Genomic DNA, 15,146 nt, shown 5'->3' on the forward strand with positions numbered 1-15,146 from the left:
ATGACTTAATAAATACTGTAAAGTTAAAACGGTATACTTACAAATTATGCATGATTGAAACAATAATCATTTCAGACAGTAATACACCATGATACAACGTTTTTAGAAATAAATACAGTTATTTTTTGACGCAGTTTAGCATACAATTTTGCTTTGCCAGTTCATTAAAGTTTATCCATCAAACTGGAAATGGATGTTTAAGTTGAGTGGGTATAGTGTTCTTTTAAGCCCATTGGCGAATGCTGTAGATAATACAGTATTTAAAGTCATTATGAGCTCGAGCGTCTGATATTCTTCCTAACCTTAACCCCGAGTATAAACAATAAATTTGATTTACAGTAATATATTTAATTGAGAAAACAGCACAATTTTTTTGAATCCCAAAAATTTCATTGATTTCACATGACAAATGTGACATCTCAATGACATTAGAGCTTAGGTCCTTAGGTCGTTTTAATTAGATACTGTACGTCGGTAGATATTAAACTGAATGCTTTCTTTATTAATTTGCTCTCATCACAAATAAATGCATAAAAAAGGAGTTTAATGTTACATCTCAACATCTCATTCCAACATTGAACACAACATTGAAACAACTGAACACAGCAGTCTTGTACATGGACAGGTAGTCGATTGGCCACATGCAAATATCAGCCTTAACTGCTTCCTTTTTGGGTGGGGGGATACATACATGTATTATGTGGCATATTTTAGAAAAAGAGGAAACTTTAAGAAAAGATCAATAAAATAGCTCAGTTTCTCTCTCGCTCTCTCTCTCACACACACACACACACACACACACACCTGGTGTGTAAGAGAAGAGGTGTGAGCATTCGTCTTCTCCTCAGGCTGACAAACACCTTCATTGTGACACTGATCTCAGCAGACATCCTCACTGACACTGCAAAGTTCCTGCTCGATGGCTCCGTCTCTGTTTTCAATGGAATGTCTCTTGTTATTCAGCTTTAACTTCTAAAGGGCACATCATTACACACAGTGTACCGTTGTTTACAGCTGACTAGGAGACAGTTTTTAATTGCTATACCTTAAACCCTATTAGCTCTACAATGTCTTTTTAGGGGCCACACTTTTATCTTTTTTAGTACTATTTAGCATAATTCTTTAACATGATCCTTTCCGTTCTCTCTCTGGTGCTTAGAAGTAAATAAGCACTTTATATATATATATATATATATATATATTAGTGCTGTCAATCGATTAAAAAAATTAATCGGATTAATCACACATTTTTTCTGTGATTAATCACGATTAATCGCACACAACTATTTTATTTTAAAATATACTTTTACATTTTAATAATTTCACATTTAATCTTCAAATTGATGTAGAAACAACATATTTATTTAACAGCATCATTTTATGAAAGCTAACATTTTGATATTAGCATTGTAACTGATGTCTCTATTAAATTGATTATTTTAACATTAATTATAGCCATTCAACAGTATAATTGAGAGCTCATGTAGGAAATTGAAGGACACTTTACAGTCTTTAATGCTAAATTATAAATTAAATGCAGAAGAATTCTCATTAAAGCTATAAAATCACATTGATTTCTTCTTTGATTAACATTAGTGACAGGAGTCACAGCAGCACGTTTAAGAACGCGGCCCCTTTAAGAGCTGTCTTAGTACGCAGATCTGACCGTCACCGCACTCCCATTTTCACAACTCTTTGCATTCATTTAAGATTTTATTTTACACCTTGAAATCTGTTCTTAAGAAAACGCTAGACAAAACGGGCTTTCTGACATAATCTTATGTGGTTTTATCCATTCAAGCACGAAAGAGAACCTAACACGGATGCGCTGTCTGACAGAGATTCACCGACGCAGCCTTCAGCCCGTGACTGTTTACACCAGACTAGACCTCGCATTGCGTTTTGCCGCGTCCCACAGTTTAGAAGCTGTCTATCTTCATTGAACGCGTCAAAGCAACTGTTTCAAATCGCGCTTAAGTGGTTTAAAAGCCTGTACAAGAATAAGAGCGTGATTACATAATGTAACGCTAGACAAAGGATGTCAAAACAAACGGATGCTGCATTAATTGCGATAAATATTTTCTCACGCGTTAATTTGAAAAAATTAATCGCATTCGTTAACGTGTTAACGTTGACAGCCCTAATATATATATATATATACTGTATATATATGCTTTTATATTTAGATTGTGATGTCATAACCATTTTTTGACTGAGCCACAGATGTGACATCACATAACCCCTTATGGAAGACCAACAAAAACCATGCTAGTCTTTCTGTCGCTGTGAAGCCTCAAAAACGTTTATTTGTCGATTATAAATCAATGTCAAAATCAGGCTCATATTGTGTAGTCTGAACCCAACATAGCTTTTTCTTAAATGTTTTCCATGATATGACCCCTTTAAGTCATCTTGTTTCATCAAAAACCATCACTGTTATGGAATTTCATTTATCTTCACACTCTCTGCGGTTCAGGTGGAGCACATGAATTACTTTAAAAGAAGCCCCTTTATTCCAGGGTGACACATGCGCTGGAGAGTTGTAAAGCAGAGCTTATTATTGGAATCGAGGGTAGAGATGCTGTTATCCGCTATGAAAAATGCAAAGGCCAGCACATTTGCAAACAAAAAACTTCATCTTCATTCGCTGCCATTTGGCTTTTGTTCCACATGTCATTTACTGACAAAGACTTTCTACATCTGAACAAAGAGGAATAATGAAGCTGGCGTCTCAACTGTAGGCAGCAGTCAATGCAAGTTTAAAGACAAAATCTCTTGTTTTATTCTTCTCGTTTGGAAAATACAGCTAATTGTTTTCATGGACTCACCCTTGTGTTTTGTGTAACACAGAAGAAATGTAAGGGAATGTGGATGGTGTTTCCCACACAAATGATGTAAAAAGTTAAATGTAGAGCTTCAGAAAGGACAAAAAGTAAAAATATTGTGTTGTGTAAACATATATTGTGTATCCTGCTTATCAATACATAAATAGTTGGACACAACTTTTTTTATTTTTGTTGATATTGACTTGAAGTACCTGGATAATACAGTTTCAGACCTCTGAATGTCGTGACTGACCAGAGTCATAGACCGTGAAAAAGATGTACGACACACCCCCATTTACTTACACTGTAGAATCAAGCCAACATGTCCGAGATATGGCCGGTTGCGCAGATGATGTCATTCGAAGCCACAGTCTGTAGTTAATGGGAGGTGGATGTCCCAGATGACTCAATCGTTTGTGTTCTGCAGAGGAAAGGAAGATACAGATTTGGGATGATACGAAGGAAATGAGAGTAAATGATGAAAGACATTTTAACTGTAGATGAACTGTCCCTTTAAATAAACAAACTGAGAAAGAGAAAAACATCAGTTCATTCCACAAATATTTAATGCACACGCTGTATTAAATATTTATGTTTTTCTTTTTCTCACTTGATTTTTTTAAACGACCTGCATCTACAAAGATTCTGCATTAACTTATCATTTATTTAGATGGAACAGAACGGTCTTGGGATGTGTTTTAAAAGTTATAAAATAAAACTTAAAAACGTGGTGCAAGATGGTATAAAATGTAAAATGTATATTGACAAGTAATGAACAGCAATTAAAAAGAATATATAGTAGTGTGTATATATAGTACAGTCACTGGTCCCATTTTTTTTTTTGCATGGGTAACGTTTTTAGTCCTTTTCCTTGGGACCCCACAATGTAAGCTCCTGCGGTGTAGTATAGGTTTGTATGACTTTTGTGGGGACAAGTAAAACCTGACACACACACACACATATTTCTCACATGACTGCTTGCCGAAAGCCACATTTCCTTGGCCATGTAGCTTTCGGCAAGCAGTCATGTGAGAAATTGACAACACTCCGGCAAGAGAGAGTCAGAGACAGAAAGAGAGAATGTGCTTGGTATGGTTACGTTAACAGACCTGTATTAAGATTTCTCTCCCCCCTCTCTCTCTTTCGCACGCACGCACGCACGCACGCACGCACACACAAATATCTTCCCTCAGTCAATTTCTCTCTATCTGGGTTCTAATGGAAGAGTTGAATACTGTGTATGCGCTGTCCTCTACTGCCCTCTTCTGTTCACAGCGTGCAGCAGCTGTGATGTTGACAGGGAATGGTGTTTTGTAAGCAAAAAATCCTTTGATGACTCATTGTTGATTTTGGTACAAACCAATCTGGTGTCCCGGGCCTGGTGGGTTTCGAAAAAAATTGAAGCGATTTAATGAGGATATTAAGTAATTGCTTTTCACTGGTCCATGGTATGTTTAAATGTATAATTCATCCAAAAATTAAAATTCTGTCATCATTTATCCTCTCGTGTTATTCAAAACCTTCTGTGGTTCTGTTGAAGACAAAAGAAATGTGTCCGTGGTTTTGTGTCCATACAATGGAAGTCAATGGGGTCCGATGTTGTTTGGTTACCAACATATTTTAAAATATCGTCTTTTGTGTTTTGCAGAAGAAAGAAAGTCATACAAACAAGAGGGTGAATAAACGATGAACGAAATTTCATTCCGAGTCCCTACTGGCTTGCAGATGATCTACCTATTGTGCTTCGGCTACTGTAATACTCTGAACAAGTCACATGATCTGTTTTTGAGACATGCAGATGTCACAGGGGAGCTTGGCCCAACCAGTCATGAGCTTACGCCAAATATGGCCAAATGCAAACCAGTTTTAAAAGTCTTAGACTAACAAAAAAATAAATGAATATAATTACGTAAAATGCTTAATGACAATAGAAGTACATTGGGGCTTTTTGAAACTATTTAATATTTAAATTGTTTTACGCATTTGTTTTTACATCTGCTGTTTTCTGTAATTGTTCTATTGAGGATAAAAATATTTGCTGGTAGATTGTATTGAAAGTGCAGTGACAGCCTGAGATGGAAACAATAAATAAATTATTAATACTTCGTTCTGACCACTAGGGGGCAGATGCTCCACTTAATTGGACCAAATAGCCCAAATTTTCTGTTTTAAATTTTTGTTGAAGATTTTTTTTTCATTTTGAGAAAGAATTTGTGTTGTGATAAAACAGGCCCGGTACCAGCCTGGCTCGACTGGAGGGGGGCAATCAGATATTCTGCTTGGGCAACAATGTATATAACCATAGTTCATTGCATGCAGCATTTTGATATTATTTCTGTGATTGAATTGACAGATCATTATACGTTAGATTGTACAAATGGGATGTATTTAATTTTTTGAATCATCAGCCTGATATTTTTGGAGGGGCCCAAAGAAAATCTGGGGGGAAAACTCCCCCTAGCCCCCCCGGACATGGCCCTTGATGCCCATAAGAGTTTTCAAACGTCCAGTTAACCATTCCATTGCTTAGTTGCATTTTAACTGTGGCGTAAACTTTGGTTTGCTTTGTAAATTTTGTTGTGTTATCGAACTCTGGGCCACCGTAAAATATTCTTCACGCACCTAGGGAGGAGACAGTCTTGTTTAACCTGTTAACGCAGGTGAGTGTGATTCCCACATTAGAGTCGGCAGGCGGAGAGTATCGTAGTTAATAAACCCCACCCCCGTCGTCATTGCCGATTTAGTTGGTAATTATGTAAAGTGCAGATGACTTCCATTTCCAGCAAGGCCCTTTGAAAATGCCTCTGTCCTCATTTCAATTCAAAATGAGCTTTGGATCTGTTGATATCTCCCCGAAAACACATCCAGCTGTGCTGTGCCTTATTTACGTGTGTGTTTAAATACACACACACACAGTTCGACAGTGTACCACACACCCTGGCAATAGTGTCTGTTTGGTTTGCTTTTAGAAAGACTGTTTAAGAGAAGAGTTGGCGGTTCCAGACAGGGGATTAATATGCTCTTCATTAATGCTTAAGAGCTCCCTTGACACTCAGCAGGTGTGTAACAGCAAAAGCAGGGACGCTAGGTTTCAAATATGTGATGAATTGGCCGCTGTAATTGGGAATTAATGCATGCTAATAGAGTCGCTTGAACACAACCCTGTTGTTTTTAAAGCACTTGTGCTTGAACATAGCCAAATTAGATTTATACAGACGAAACAAGATTGCTCTTTAACAGCAATTTGGCATTTAGACCCATTAAGGTAAGGGATAGTTCACCCAGGGCGTGGTCTGGGGGGATAGGGGTGCATTGCCCCCCCCAGATTTTTGGGGGGACCTTCAAAAATAAAATACTTATTATTAAAACTTACTAAATTCTTATTTGTATTGTCTTTGAAAAAATGATCTATCAATTTAATCACAGAAAAATGTAAAATTATGCATGCAATGAACTTTGATTGTTTATCTGCCCAACCAGAATATTTAATTGCCCCCCCAGTCGAGCCAGTACAGGGCCTGAGTTCACCCTGAAATGAAGATACTTCTATAATTTATTTTTATGGACGTGTGTGTGAGGGTGGAAATGTTTTTATATCCCGGTGGGGACCTAAACCTGAATGCACACCAACACATGGGGACTCGTGTCACCATGGGGAACAAAAATTGAGGTCCCCATGGGCAAAAAAGCATATAAATTGTACAGAACAATATTTTTCAAAAATCTAAAAATGCAAAAAGTTTTCTATGATCTTTAGGTTTGGGGTAGGGGATAAAATATACAGTTTGTACAGTATAAAACACATTACGCCTATGGACTGTCCCCACGGAGATAATAAACCAGACATGTGTGTGTGTGTGTGCGTGTGTGTGTGTGTGTGTGTGTGTGTGTGTGTGTGTGTGCGTGTGTGTGTGTGTGTGTGTGTATTTTAGCAACATAGTGGGTCTCAAAATTACTGGAATATTCCTATGAAAGATAATACATTTATTTATTAAATAATCTTTAGCCTAGAACAATGATGATTTTATATAAAAGTAACTTTCTCTCCATGTTGCTCCGCCAGTCTGACTGGTGTCATTTGTTTAAGGTGTTCTATCATTTCTGGCAGTTGTACATGTGTGTAATTCACATTATTTTCTGCACAACGGCTCGGCTGTTAAACGCCGTCTCTTCCATCATTACACAAAGGCAGCCAGCTACTATCAGCCAGTGGCTCATTCTTCTTTCTTCACCACCGAAACTCCAAGCAGGTATTTCACGGCTGGTTGCCTTTTTTAATCCATTTTCCCAGAAGCTCATTTTAGCTCTGTGAGGTAGCATTCAGGCTGAAAATAAAAGGATACTGTGTATGTTAGAGATGTGAAAACAGCACCTATCTGGTCATTGGAGGTATTTCTCTGCACACAGCAGATATATTTTTGTATGCTTTTGTAACCTCTGGCTAAAAGTAGAACCCTGACTACGCCACCTAGGTCATTTCTCCACCCAGGAAAATAAAATAACACCCAAAAAAAGAATTAAACCAAAAGGAATTACAATAATATGAAGGACCCTGCTGGTTTGGATGGAATTAAAGACAGAAACGTGACTTTCCGGAATAGTATACATTTATTTAACCAAAACAATCATTAAAACGGCAAACGAGTAACTTTTGCTTACTGTTGCCCCACGTGGTTGTTTAGCGGAATTGTCTGTATGCAGTGTCGTAAAAACTGTCGCAAAGATTTATGTATCATTTCTCCGTAATTATAAACTGTAATGTCAACAAAGAACGGTAAGTAAGCCTAGTTGTTTTTGCTTGCATAGTTGGTCTCGTGTATGTACAGAGCGTGCTAGCTACATGGAACATTTGTATTTACCCGAAACACAACGCATGGACTTGAATGTGTTTTGTAACCTATAGTACTTTTCTTTTGTTATTATATCGGAAGTCACTAAACACAATCGCGACCAGGCATTGTGTTTTGTGTAATATATGTTATAACTACAGTCAACTCGGTATGAAAACAGCGCATAGCATGTACATATATATATATAACGACAACATTAGCCTAATCAAAGACTGAACTGTTCAACATTCACATGGTTTACTGGTCTGAACAAACTAATCTGCTACTTTTTACCATAACACGTTTAGTGTGGTTGTTTAGTCTTTATTTACAAGCACTACACACATTCATGACGAGACACGACAACATGCTAACTATCGACACCGGCAACCATATATTATCTCTCAGCTACCTTACGCTTATAAAGTGTAAGGTAGCTTACCGATGTAAGGTGTAAGTGTAAGGTAGCGAACCGGTGGTGCGCCAATGACACAGACTAATAACAAATACGTTCAAAAGTACAGGACAGTAACAAAAAATTTACAAATAACACTTACAAATCAAGGAGCCAAACCACTAGGTCTGCATCCGTTTTGCAACCCGTTGCCTCTTGCTGCTCGCGCCACCAAGTGTAAGCCTGTCCGATATTGATTCGTGACTGGCCTCCTGTCCGATCACTCTCTCGCTTTCTTTTCTTTGCTTCCTCCGACAAAACCCTCTTTGGTTTTTTGGCTGGCTCTGCCATGGTGATGTTTTGGATAGTTTCGTCTTACTGTTAGCTCTGCTGTTAGCCAACTTCTCCCAAGCTACGACTAAAACGTGACGTATGCCGTAAAGCAGGGGATAGGCGGGGCTTGTACCAGCCCGAACACCAAAGTTACAAGTGCAATTTCAGCCGATAGGAGGCTGCTTAGGTAGTAACGGCAGTAAAATTCGTCCAGTTAAAAGTTATCCTACCACTAAAATAATTTTAGAGACATTATTTTAAGGTCAAAAAGTTACTCGTTGCCGCTTTAACTCTAAAATGAACCTCTTAAACAGTTGCCAGTCATTTACCATCAGTTGATAAATTAAATCCACTTTAACAGAAGTGACAAACCACACAGCAAATCGGTGCATAATTATTAAAGCAAGTGATGAACCAAAAAAAGGCAAAACCAACAAAAAACAAACAAATAGTCTCTCCCCCTCTGTTAAGCCTCAATATCACATCAGATAATCACATGTGGCTATATACCCTGCAATAAACACTGATACAAACAAAAGAAAGAAAGAAAATAAATAAAACAAAAAAAACCACACAAACAACCGAAGCACAATAGGTAGATCACACCTCGATAATTGCGCCGCACAGGTGTGCTCAGTATCAGGACGCAGCTCCACGCCAGTGGGCGTATCTTCCCATTTAAAATATACACCATTCAGAAACAAATAATAATAATAAAAAAAATATATTAAAAACACTTAACCTGTGACACTTAGATCGCACATGTGCATTTACAGTATTTTTTTGCTGTAATTACATTGTCCGGATAGTTCACCCCATAAATTATTCCCCCTTTAGTTGTTCCAAACCTGTTCCAAATTTCTTTGTTTAGTTGAACACAAAGAAAGATATTTGGAAGAATGTTAGCAAGCAACAGTTCTGAGGCACCATTGACTACCATAGTAGAAACAATTAACTAACCCTTTAACTGCACCTTACGGACCCCTGTAGGCCTGGAGAGGTATTGCGATTTGTCACAATGCGCATGCATCAAACGCCTGTGTATACCTACGAGTCAAATTAAGTAGTTTTTGCAAGGCTGTGCATTCGATTGTGCTTAGGCAAAAGAAACAAAACATACGTAGGGCCTTAGACTACAGGTTATTTTTATTATTTTCTATAAAGTTTAAATTTTTTAAGTAATTGTTGGTACATTTTACCTGTATTTACCATACATTCAAATTAAAATGATGCTATATTAAAATGATAAATATTTGTATACATTATATACAAGCTCTAAGAACTAAGTTTCTAAGTTACTGATAATTTACAGTCAAGACAGATTTTAACATAAACTTGTTGACCTTAAGGTAAACGGTTAGAAAAAGTGAAGTGTATATAGATGGTTTCAGCGGCAAAAGAATTAACTTCCGGTAGACCTCCGCAAAGAATCAATAACGGTTGAGTAGTTTTAGTTTAATACAATTAATTTACAATAAAATAATAATTCATATTAATATAAATTCAATTTAAATTGTTATATTCTAACCAAACACAGACCGAAAGTTTACTTCGGGCCAAGCGTGTCTGTCCAAAACTTGACATTATGTCTATAATGTCAAGTTTCAAACGATATTTATCTGGTACAAAAGCAGGAAGGCCAAAGAGGGTGACAGCATTAAATTTGAGCAAATAAATTAGTACAGTTTATTTAATAATAAAAGATTTGTTTAAAATTGCTGTTGCATTAATTGATGTGAAATTTGTTAAAATCCATGTAGCTTGAAGTTATTCTTTAAGATTCCTTATTTTGTAAGCAAGTTTTTTTTACACAGAGATTTTGAAGTTGTTGTTTAATTTTAAGTGCACACTGTTCACTCTTTTCACAGAGGCGTCTATCCTGAGCTACGACGGCAGTATGTATATGAAGGTGGTGATGCCCACTGTCACACATACAGAAGCTGAGGACGTGTCTCTGCGCTTTATGTCCCAGCGTGCCTTTGGTCTGTTGATGGCAGCCACGTCACGTGAGTCCGCAGACACACTGCGTCTGGAGCTGGACAGCGGCCGCGTCAAACTGACCGTCAACTTAGGTACCGTATACCGCAGTCTCTCTCTCTCTCTTGCATTCTCGTTTCTCGATCGTCCGTTTATCAAATATGCAAGTCATCATCTCTCCAACACTTCAGTGTTATTTCTTGATCTGCATGTTTTGCTCCTGTTTTTTGTTCTTTTGCTTTGTTTGCGAGTGATGTGGACAGACTAGCTCTCATCACCATCTCTCGTAACCTCTGACCTCATGATCTACACGACACATCTGCGCCAGCCATTGTCATAGACATCCTCATGAAGTTACTGACACAGAAAGTGTTTTAAAAAACCAGCATGTTATTGCAGTTATTCAAAGAAACACTGATAAACATAGAAGTGTTCCACAATTAATAGCGATCAGAATAAAAGTTTGCGTTTACATAATATATGTCTGTGCACTATGTATGTCAATTTTGTATTTAGATAGACACACACTTACATGTATAAAATGTTTTATTTTATTAAATAATTCAATTAATATTAATATACAGTATACATGCAAATATTTCCTAAATATATACACGTATTAGTATGTGTATGTGTTTCTAAATACAACATAAATATGCACAATGCACAGACATACAGTATATGACGTGAACACAAACTTTTATTCTGGATGTGATTAATTGTGATTAATCGTGGAACAGCCCTAGACAAATAACACAACTGTTCATATTAGGGCTGGGCAATGTTGGTAAACATTTATCATTTTAAGACTTTTAAGAATCTTCATTATTTAAAGTCAGTTTTATTTGTATATAAGGTTATATACATAATCATTGTTAGCAAATCTGTAACTTCAGGCATTCGCTTTGTAAAAATGTGTCATATTTCTCAAAGACTTTTCTTAAGGTTAGAACCAAAATGGGAATGTGTGTTAAAATGAATGCAATATTTATTATATTCATTAATCATAAATAAATGGTTTCAAATATCACCCAGCCCTAATCGCCTCTGGTCTTACGGTAAGATGGTTTTAACAATCAATTGTGTATATATTGTATAACAGTTTTTTAACGCTATCAGGAAAGTACCCATTTCCATCCCTCGCCCTTAACAGCATTTCTTGCGCCTTATTCAAAGATGGTACTCACCCCTTCAAAGGCCTTTAGCCTGCGGCCCTGTAAGCTAACAGCCCGAGACCAGAGCACCCAGTTTACCTGCAGCTGGTGACCACTGAACATGGTCAGGACACACACTACACACGCAACCTCATTTCATATGCAACATACACTGTACAACACATCACAAGGACTCACAATCTGAAATATTTTTCAACATCATTATACATTTCAGTACTGTTGTTACTAAATCCCATTATTAAGTTGATTTCCAATGCCAATTTTAATTTTCTGTTCAAGCCATTTAGCATACACATACTTGTTTGGCACAAATATGCATATCCACCAGAACATTCAGTGTTCTTTGGACCAGTTTGATCTTGATGTCTGATATCTGTCTGTATTTTATGAAAAACATGCTAGAAGTTTGTCGATGGGTTGACCGCTGTACGGTGCTGGTGCTTCTTGGACCGAGGCTGTTCGCTCCCACTTTTCTGTTGCGGTTGACGGCACATGATGAAAATGGCCGTATGGATTCCAACCCGGAGTACAAACCTGTTATTACAAGAATCTGCAACCTGCTAAGAGATATTTGTCCAGTTGGCGTCTAGGCTAATCGTTTGAATATATATATACAAAAAATAAAGAAGTTGCCAAAAAATAAATTAACAAAAAATAAAAATCGGGGTTGATGAATCCATTTGGCCTAGAGTTGGCGGCCATTTTAAAGGAATCATTATGTATATCAAATGGCAAAAATATCACCTTAAATTGCACAAAGCAAACATTTGATCAGCTACAAGAAAAGCTTTTGAAAACGATTTGTTAACTTGAACAGTTTTTCTCATACAGCTTTTACAGTGGCTCCAAAAGTATTCATACACTTAAGTCACACTTTAAAATGTATGAATGCCTTTGTGTAGAACAAAATATCAAACTAAGTGATTTTAGAGACAAACAGCACAAAGAACACTTTTAAATTAAACATTTCGGAAAGTGTGTTCAAAGTTGAATAACACAAAATTTATTAGAAAATGTTATGCATTCTCTAAAAATCCCTGTGGAAAAGTTGCTTTAAAAAAGTAGTATCATTTGTTTGAAGATGCAACCTGGTTTGATATTTTGCCTATAATGTAATTACGTTCACACATTTGTAAGTGTGTCCAAAACGTGTCTATAGTGCCCTAACACTTTCGGGGCCGCTGTAGATGTGACAAAGATATTGGCCTAAACTGTTTTTTGGAAGTAAGTTCAAAATGGCCGCCGCTCCATGTGCTCGTCCCCGGAAGGTGGAGTTTCTGTTGTTGGATGTCTGCAGCTGTAACCTTGAAGGACGCGATTTCATCTGTCACTTGTTCTCCCCCATCTAGATTGTGGCAGGATAAACTGTAACGCCAGTAAGTGCTCAATCTGTTCTTCATACTTTATTCTTACCGTTCACATTGTTTCAGCTGAATGCTACAGTATAAGAAACAGAAATCTTAGGAAAGGAAATGATGTTGTGTAATTTCTCACAGGTGGGACATTTTTGAACAATTTTTGGAACAGTGCTTACACTTAAGTTTGTTGTTGCAAATGTAGTAAATCATATATGGGGACGATTTATTTTTGTCTACAAAACGAATGTGAGCATTTAGCTCAAAATTATTTTTAAGAAAATGAACATTTTTATTTTAAAGATTTGTCCAAACTTTTGACTGGTCGTGGATTCTGTTCCATGTTTTATGTACTGTTAAAGTGTTAATGCTAAGGCATATTAAAAATGGTAATTTTGTGGTGCTTTTTTTACTGTAACTGCTCTTACTCATCTAAAGGCTTCCAGTTCCTGATCCCCTGACCTTACTTATTTCATCATGTTCTGATGCTTAATGGAATGATTATTAATTTAATAATTAAAGCAAAATTAAATTACATTGCATTACAAATTTACATTAAAGCAACAGTACACCCCAAATGAAGTTTTCAGCATTTATTTACTCATCCTTATGTTTTTACAAACTTGTTTGACTTCTCTCTTCTGAAGTTAACAAAGTGAATATTTTGAAGAATGAGCTGTTTTTATACAATCGAACTGTATCAAATTAAATGCATTTCACTTGTGCATCTTGTGTACCATAAATGTCCTTTTTGGAGCTTGCAAATGGGAAAAAGTAAGACATTCTTCAAAATATCATAGTTTGTGTTTGCAAGGCATAAGGTTGAGTAAATGATGAACTTTTGGGCTTTTTTGGGTGAACTAAGTTCAAAGACTTGGTACCCCTTTCAATTGATTTAATAAGTACATTTTTTCCTTTGAATCAGTTGTTCACCTTGGAGTTGGGTGGTTTCAAAGAATCTTAATTGAAGAATTCAGTAAATGTCTTTTATTGAAGAATTTTTGAAATGTCTATGCAGTCATGTTTCTCTGGCTTGTTATTCGTAATATAAATATATTTATCTAAAAAACAATATGACCTGCAGCCAATCAGTCATCAGTCAGTTTCAAAGCAACAACATAAATCTTACTGTGCACGCACGCTTTTGTGGTCCAAACTTAATTCCGGTAAACACCCGAATAGAGTCAATTTCTCATATCAAGCAAAAACATATATATAATTAAGTAAATTACATTAGCTAGCAAGAAAAAGTATGTCTAGCCAGTATTATTTTGGGTTGCCAGTAGAAGAACCATTACTTGGCTAAACTTAAATGTGACAAAGTAACACGATCCGTTCAACAAATTGTTTATTTTGAAAAATGTATATACAATAAAATTCAACAAGTTGTTTATTCAATACAATTATTATACAATAAAATATGACTATAAATGAATATAAATATAAATTAAAGTTAAAAGACCAATCAAAAGACTCCCTGTCTATGGCCATAAGGGCTGTGTTTAGGTTTAAGTAAAAAATGTTAACATATACATTAAATGCCATTAGGTTTATTTAACATGTGAATTGCATTTACCTAATTTATTGTCCGATGGCAATAAAAAAGCACTAACACAACATTTAACGCACAGAGCAAACCCATAACAATGAATCTCATTTATCAAGAAATGATGGAAAAAACATGACTTCATTAATGAAATTTAGATTGGACTTTTAACAGAAGTCATTTGCCATATGGTAGAATTTATTCATCAGTGCTCGGCAAAAATGAATGTGTATGAGTAGTATTTCTTTTACCTGTAATTAATTGTTACTTTGGATGTTATTTGCAATGTTTAGGTTTATCTCAGGCATGGTAGCAATGTATAGACATGATTGAGATGAGTGTAAAAATCACATAAAAAGCTGTAATTTTCAGACAGCTGAGGTGCCAGTTAAATACCGTAAAATAACAGTTTTGGATGCGTAAAATTACATGTTTTCACATTTTTCTTCTAAATTTTACCACGTTTACCGTATTACACTGTAAAAAAAATACGGGAGTCGTGCCACTCGGCAGGGGAGTCGTGCCACTCGGCGGCCATGTTTGCAACGCCTCTGGGCAGCTATTTATGTCTTAGCAAGTCCACAGTCCTATCTTATTGAATGGGGGAAGGAAGATATTTCTAAAATCACAATTAAACCGCATATTTCCGATCAATAGTAAACATGACATAAACTGTATCATAACTTTGGTTTGCTAGGCTTAAATTGTGCTA

The 15,146-nt window shown here is 36.3% G+C and overlaps 1 protein-coding gene across 17 annotated transcripts in view; it reads left to right on the top strand.

Moving 5' to 3' along the window:
* nrxn3b (neurexin 3b) overlaps window positions 1–15,146 on the top strand; it is a 282,277-nt gene that overhangs the window by 94,777 nt on the left and 172,354 nt on the right. For all 17 annotated transcript variants that reach the window (XR_008964385.1, XR_008964386.1, XR_008964387.1 and 14 more), the window contains 2 exons: window positions 10,250–10,453; window positions 12,883–12,909. Coding sequence is in view for 14 of the 17 variants with exons in the window: in XM_057352254.1 (XP_057208237.1) it covers window positions 10,250–10,453; window positions 12,883–12,909 (231 nt within the window). In the remaining 3 variants the exon portion in view is untranslated. The remainder of the gene's footprint in view (window positions 1–10,249; window positions 10,454–12,882; window positions 12,910–15,146) is intronic.

Source organism: Triplophysa rosa, linkage group LG15, assembly GCF_024868665.1.
Source record: "Triplophysa rosa linkage group LG15, Trosa_1v2, whole genome shotgun sequence".
Taxonomy (NCBI): Eukaryota; Metazoa; Chordata; class Actinopteri; order Cypriniformes; family Nemacheilidae; genus Triplophysa; species Triplophysa rosa.